Below are 7788 nucleotides of genomic sequence, written 5' to 3'. Positions count from 1 at the left end.
TTACCCCTTATGGGTTAAATAACGAACTTGAATGGGCATCCCTGCTATAGGAGGGTTGTTTTGGGGGGGTGTCCCACTAGGGTCATTCATAAGATAATGAAGGATTAATTGTTAAGGGGGGTACGCTCTGACGTTAGACGTTGGCGTCTCGAACACTTATGGGACGTTGACGTCAGGGACGTGGAGCATTTAAATTCGGTGATTAATAACTTGCCCACCATTCCTCCTTAGACGCAATGGTCGGGTCGAATGGTGTAAGTGGATAGGTAAGCAGGGGTGAATGAAGTGGTTTTAAACTACATAAGGATTATTGAATGCTTAAAATATGCACTAAAATGTAGCGATAGGCTATGGAGACTTAGGTTTCTTTTTTATTTCTTTAGGGAGTGGTAGCCTTGAAAAAGCCCTTTGAACTATATGGGCGAAACATGTTGGTGACTCTACCCCCGTTGAAAAGCGGCTTTTGCACAGCTAAGTACTTTTAGTACATACTTATTTAAGATTAACATTAAAGTAAATTATAACTATTCTAAGTATTTAAAGCAACTATTAAGCTGGATCCGATGACGAGTGGGAGCATAAAGCCCAGCACTATGAGAGTAGTTTGAGTGCCTGGTGGACCGCTGAGGACCAGTAAGACAAGCTGCAATGTTGGATGAATGAAGTACGGCAAGAATGTGAGATAAATTCTTACCTTAGGTATGGCATAAGCAGGTGCAATTGGAAAATCAATGGGATCAACAGCAGCATCTGCAAATTCTGTTAAACCCCCAGAAGTCACCCATGAAGCCTTTTGGAATTTGGTGGCGAATTTGGGAAACTCTTTTAATCCCCAAATTGAACATTTGAATAAAGAACTGCAATTCTTGCCAAAGGTTTAACCTTCAACTTTCTGGCAGCATCTGAGGTCATCATAATCACAGCAGCAGCCCCATCATTCAGCGTGCTCGCATTGGCAGCAATCACAGTTCCATGATCCTTTTGGAAAACTGTCTTTAGAGTTGGAATTTTGTTGAAGCCAACACGTTTGTATTCTTCATCCTTTTCTACCACCACATCAGGTTTGCCTACAAAATAGAAGGTAAAAATTCATTAGCTTTTTGGGAAATGGTGACAGGTACAATCTCTTTTGATAGAATGCCAGATTTCCAAGCAGTCCTGCTCTTAGTATAAGAGTTTACAGCAAAACTATCTTGTTCCTCTCGTGGGATGTTAAACTTCTTAGCCGTATTCTCAGCACAATTGCCCATGTGAATTTTGTTGTAGACATCAGTCAGCCCATCCTTTACAATCAAGTCTTCCAGTTTCATTCCTCCATATGGTGTTGCACCTCTGTTCATCACGTATGGGACATTTGACATGCTCTCCGTGCCTCCAGCCACCATAATCTGCTGATGACCACACATCAAGTTCTGAGCTGCCATCATGATAGATTTCATGCCTGAAGCACAAACTTTGTTGACAGTTGTCGTCGGTGTTGAGATAGGTAAGCCTGAAAATACAAAGCAGCATTCAGTATTAGTGAATACCTGCACCCAGTACTGCTTGTCTTGGAGGACACCTCTTTGACTTCATCCGCTGGTATACCTGCTTGTTCAATCGCTCCTTTAATAGTGACCGAAGCAAGTTTAGTGGCTGGCAAAGATGACAGACTTCCTTAGAATGATCCTATGGGTGTCCTCACTGCACTCACAATCACCACATCATTCAGAGTACGCTGTACAGCATATCCTCTGCGTGCACATTTCAAGACCAACAGCTGCTGAGCTCGACCAGAGAGCGCCATGATACCAGCCCTTCACCTTCATGGGTGGAATGGGTGGAAGACACATGATAAGCTGGGGGAGGGGTGAAAGGATATAAGAGGAATGGAATTTTCCAGTATTTGTCTAGTAAACAACTATTATGATAAATGTTTATTAATGCTTATCCATTAACACCTAAAACACAGGTCAATACATCATTTTCATCAGAGTTAATGTTGGGTGGTTTTTGCAGCATTTTTCATGCTGATTTCAAATCTGTGTTTAATTTTTCACTAGCACGTCACATTTTTGTAATGAGGCTCATTATATATATAATTATAAACATTAATTGGGTGATATATCATGCATTTATAGGATAAACGTATAAGGAGGGTTAACAACAGTTTTTCTTTGTATTTTTATGCTACAGACGGTGATTAATATTAGTCTTTATCATGCTAAGACATTGTATTAATCATCCAGATAGTTTCTGTTATGTCTATGGTTCATTCATGACAAAAGCACAACATCGCCCATTTACTTTGGCTATCCACTAGGTGACCAGGATAAGTCTTGGGTTCCACATATCATCTGTACCAGTTGTTCCAATGGACTTCGTGACTGGCTCAATGATGAAAGGCAGTGATGTCATTTGCAATCCCAATGATATGGAGGGAACCGCGACACCATATTAAAGATTGCTACTTTTGCCTTATGAACACAAGTGGATTCTCAGCTAAAACTAAGCACAAAATGATTCTATTAGGCCTTTTCCTAATGATGACTCACTGCCTGTCCCTGTACCTCCACAAGATGTACTTGCTTCTGTGGAACATGATGAGGAATGTGATGATGATGCAGCAGCTGGTCACAATCCAGAATTATCTGATCCTGATGATGTGAATAATGAAGATTCAAAACCAGAGACCTTTACACAAGTTGAGCTCAGTGATCTTATTCGTGATCTAAATCTTTCAAAAGAAAAAGCAGAACTTCTTGCTTCAAGACTTAAGCAAAATCACTTGTTTGCAAAAGATGGTAATATAACTCATTACAGAAAAAGTAATCATAACTTAACAACATTCTTCACTGTAAATGGCTCATTGTGCTTTTGTCATGACATCAACGGGCTTTGTAACAGTTTGTTACAAGTGCATTATCTAGATCAGGGGTCCCCAAATTCTCTCCTTGAGGGCCAAATCCAGTCAGGTTTTCAGGATTTCCCCAATGAATATGCATGAAATCTATGTGCATGCACTTCTTTCAATGCATTGTCTATCATTGTCACAGTAGTGCGTGAAAAATAAACAGCACTTATCTGTGAAAAAGCGGCACTGCAATTAGTACCCAAAGACTTCGTCAGGGGAAAATGCCAAAACAGTGCGGAACAACACTCCTCCTGCTAAGTTCAAAAAGTAGTTCTTAAGATGGCCTACTATTTTGGTGTTATCCATTAAAGTGATTTTGGTTTTAATTAGATGATTCCCCCCAAATTTTTTTTGTTGCCTTGTGAAATCAAAAGCCTTAATTATATTACAGCTGAGTATGGACTTTTCTGTTTAGTGAATTAATTTCTCCCAATGCTTTCTTTATTAAGAGGTTTATATATCACTCATTTGGCCCTTTAAGTGTCACCTAACAGTGTAGAAAAGAATATATGATGATAGCCCTTTGTTTTATTTTGGTATAATCTCAATACACAATAAATAGACAAACTTTACTGTAAATTAACATAATCCATATAAAACAGAAAAAATCACAACTAGTCTCAAGGTACATGTGATATGCAGAGATTTTACTTGCTATTTAAAACAAAACCAAATAGGAATGCCCTCCTCTGGCGCTGCAATTTGCTGGCAGTGTTAGCAGCATGATCCTGCCCTAAGTGCTGCCGGCTGCCTGAAGTTTTGAAATTGCAGTGCCAAAGGAAGTACTGGGGACAGGGGAGACTCGGACCCGAGTCTGGGGACCTGAGTTCGGGTTTGGGGCTGGTCTGGAGAGAGTGAGTCCAAGATCTGGACAAACTTCCTCCAGTCTAGGAAACTGTTTGGACACCCCAGACAGTCCTCTAAAAAGAGAACATGTCCAGGCAAATCCAGATGCTGGTAACCTTATCTCTTGCTGACTGTCTTAAGTCTAAAAAAACTCTGAATCTTGATTGTTCTTTTTCTTCCTCTAAGAGCCTTAACCACTTTTTATGCCCCCCTGCTACTGAGTGCATAATTCCATGACAGCAGAGGCTGATAGCAGCCGTTTACCATATAGAAGGTTCAAGGCTTTCCCCCATGAGACAATAATGCACAGCTGATGACCTCTGCTCCCTATTATTTCCTCTCTTCTTTCAAATAAAACACTCTGGGTTGGATATATAACGACTCCATCGTCAGTCTGACCTAATTACGAAAGCAATAACAGCATTCCTCCAAGGACTAAGAACAACAGCCTTTCCATTACTTCCAGTCTCGGCTGCCCAAAAATCAATAAGCCAAGCTAAGACTTGAAAGCAGATCACCTGTATGAGCTATCAGAATGCATCTATATTTGCCATATAATTCTTGCAACTGAATGCCAAAAAGTACAGCACCTAATGAACAATAGAAAAAAATGACAAAAAAATTTCAGTTCCTATTGTCCAAGCTAGAATTTGGACTTTGATGATACTTTTTTTTTTTTTAATCCAAATAACAGCACAGGCAATAAAAAAGGCATCTGATCGGAAGCTCTGTTGCTCCAAGCATGAGTAAATGATATCCCAAAGAAGCTTAAGTTAATACCAAAAAGGGAAAGAATGGTGTTAATTGCTAGTAGGAAATGGAAAGAATGCATTAAACTTGGAAAAGAGAGTCATTTATTTCTGAGTAAAGACAGGTTTTCAGCAATTCCTGCTCATTTGTAATGCTGTTATTTTCCTTAAAGACTGGCAGCCAATTAGGACACGGGATTGTTGCTTAAAATTTTTCAGTCTTTAGAAATGAAAATTATTAGTTGCAAGGCAAGAAAATCTTCTGTCTTTGGAGTAATCATTTTAATCCTCCTTGCTAGCTTGAATGCTATCATTAATTCAAGGTCCCTATCCATTTATCCAACCCACATTTCGAAGAATGTCATATTTAGGGAAGTTGATTGTAAATTATTGTGATGCTGGTGATTCTAGTGGCTACATTCTTTATGTTGCCTGTCTGCTCTTCTGTCTGAGCTGAACAGAAGGGGAAGGAAGATGCCAAGGAAACAGATGCTGCGGTTTTATGATAAAACAGAAATTCATTTGGTTCATAAAACAGTGTGAAACTTCTGTTATTGGGTAGAGGGAATATTGTATTCAATAAGTTCCCTCTTGCTTATTTGGGCTACACAATGGTTATTGTGAGACTCAATTTCCAACTACCTAAGCTTTGCTTCATATACAACCCCTAACTCTACCCTTTCCCAAGGTTCACAGATAACATTTCTTTCAGGAAACCTGTTTGCTTACATCTTGAAAATGGCTTCCCCATCGTTGCCACTAATTGGTAACTTGGCCACCCGATATTATCATTGTAAGGATTCCTTCCTCTTCAAGAGCTGTAAATACTTCCTTCACAGCATACAGTGGGAGGGAGGGAAGAGAGAAAAAGAGAAATGCTGGACCATGATGGGAGGAGAGAAATTATATTGTGCGAGAAATTAAAACACAAAAAGTTTGACATTTCTACCACACGGAAGTTGCCTCACCAACCATGTGGCAAATGTAAAGTTTGTAATCATGTTATGAATGCTGCTCAAGTGACAATCCCTTTTTCAGGTGGTCGTAAGTTTATATTAAACACTGACACAACATGCGACTCCAAAGGAGTGATCTATTATATTCAGTGTCCTTGTTCCAAAATATATATAGGACAAACATCCCGTAAAATTAAAACTCGTATCATAGAACACTTGAGCAGCATTCGTACAAAACGTATTACCGCCCCTTTAGTTCCTCATTGGTTGAGCGAAGCACACACGCTGGAAGATCTTCAATACACAGTGTTGATACATATAAAACAATATCAAGGTGATCTTGCGCGAGTATTGATTCAGAAGGAACAGCGTTTTATTTACAATTGGCGTACCCTTATCCCAGATGGCCTAAATTCAGATATTGAATGGCTATTAATATAAAGCAATGGCGAACGCTATGACATTTTCTGTTTGATCTCATTTCCGGTTGGATCCATTTCATTAGTTCCGGTTGTTTTACCTATAAAATCACAATCCCGGTCTCTGGATTTTAGTTCTCCCACTCTTTGGTCCGGTCTAATCCTAGTGAGCCAGTAATAGGTATGTAGATTTATCGATATTTGTTATATAATTCTCACATAATATTTATCATTGTAAGATTACGAGTAATCTTTAAGATACTAATTTGGATCTTTTAACAATAGTAGTTATAATAAAGAAGTTTATTGTTTTTATTGATTTTCTCTAGCATCAATGTCCCTCCCTGACGAAGAGACGAAACCTGGGTCGGGGGGACAGGGACCATAAATTGAATCGCACACATAGAGAAAAAATTTTTTAATGTCACACCGCTTGGTTCACGTTTGTTTGAACGAGGTTTAACATCATCAACTACCACCTGGCAAAGATAAGTACATTTTTCATCATTATGAACAAATTATGTTGAAAGTTTGTTTATATAATGCAGGTGGTCGGGGGACAGTGAAGGCAATGATGGTCCCCTTGTTAACCTCGTTTTGGTGATTACACTAAAAAACACAGGTTATAAGGTCTGAGCACTTCACATTTTAATAAGAGCATTATTTATATATTAGTTACTTGCTATAAGAGCTGTGATTATTGAAATTTATATAGATCATCATCACAGAGTATAATTATTTATTCCTCTAGAGATTAGTTTATATAGCTTTTCCCAGCACATGCACACATATACACCTCTTACTGTGGTCTATTCCGTTCATGTGCAGATCGCTATAACCAGCGACTCATCTCATGTAAATTTGGTGATTCTCTGCAAATCTCATTTGCAAGTGTGTTTTTTCAAGAATGACTCATCTTTTTGAAATTGTTACATTGATGACCGCAACAGCGGCCCATTGGATTTTACTGCCAATATTAGAGAATCTAGCCTTTAATGGTTAGTGCAGTAGTTGAGGTATGGCAGCACTATAGAGCAAAACAAAGGTATTATATTTTCATCTTTGTTTTCTATTCCTTTCCTGATAATTCCTATTTGCTTTCTTAGCCTGCTGCCACACACTGAGCAGAGGGTTTCATCAAATCCTCAATGATGACACCTAGATCCTTTAACCAGTTGGTGACTCCTAATGTGAAACCCTGTATCACACAGGTATAGTTCGGGTTTCTCTTTCCCACATATATCACTTTGCACTTGCTCACATTAAACGTCTTCTGTCATTTTGATGCCCGGTCTTGCAAGAACCTCTTGAGATTTAACAACTTTGTGTCATCAGCAAATTTAATTATCTCACTGGTTATTCCCATTTTTAGATCATTTATAAATATGTTAAAAAGCAGTGGTCCCAGCACAGACCTCTGGGGAACCCCACTATTTACTCTTTCCCATTGAGAATATTAACCATTTAATTCTATGCTCTGTTTTCTATCTTTTAACCAGTTTTTAATCCATAATAGGATATTACCTCTGATCCCATGACGTTTTAATTTCTTCAGGAGTCTTTCAGGAGGTACTTTGTCAAATGCCTTTTGAAAATCCAAATACACAATATCAACTGGCTCACCTTTATCTACATGTTCACTCCTTCAAAGAAATGTAGTAGATCAGCAAGGCAAGATTTTCCTCGACTACATCCATGTTGGCTTTGTCTCATTAATCCATGTTTTAATCCATGTCCTCTAGCATTACCGATCCAGGAATTGGGTGTCTCAGCTTATATCCACTTAGTTACCTTTGTTAATACAAAAAACTCTGATCTTTCTGGTTTAAATCTTTGTCTTGGGAGAATTGCTTTATGGTTATGATCATCACCTAAAGCTTAATTCCTTGAAGTTCAAAACCATATGGCTCACTGATTTCTTGATG

At 38.6% G+C, this 7788-nt stretch overlaps 1 protein-coding gene across 1 annotated transcript; it reads right to left on the bottom strand.

The window, feature by feature from the left end:
* Positions 1-825: 825 nt before the first annotated feature.
* On the bottom strand, positions 826-5239 carry LOC117366295 (acetyl-CoA acetyltransferase, mitochondrial-like). The gene is given in 4 exon segments (XM_033957507.1): positions 826-1095; positions 1098-1549; positions 4258-4329; positions 5218-5239. Coding segments are annotated over 4 exon segments (816 nt in total).
* Positions 5240-7788: the final 2549 nt, after the last annotated feature.

The sequence above is a fragment of the Geotrypetes seraphini genome, chromosome 1 (assembly GCF_902459505.1).
Source record: "Geotrypetes seraphini chromosome 1, aGeoSer1.1, whole genome shotgun sequence".
Taxonomy (NCBI): domain Eukaryota; kingdom Metazoa; phylum Chordata; class Amphibia; order Gymnophiona; family Dermophiidae; genus Geotrypetes; species Geotrypetes seraphini.
The sequence above is the reverse complement of the archived record's forward strand: the minus strand, read 5'-3'. Positions and strand labels throughout refer to the sequence as shown.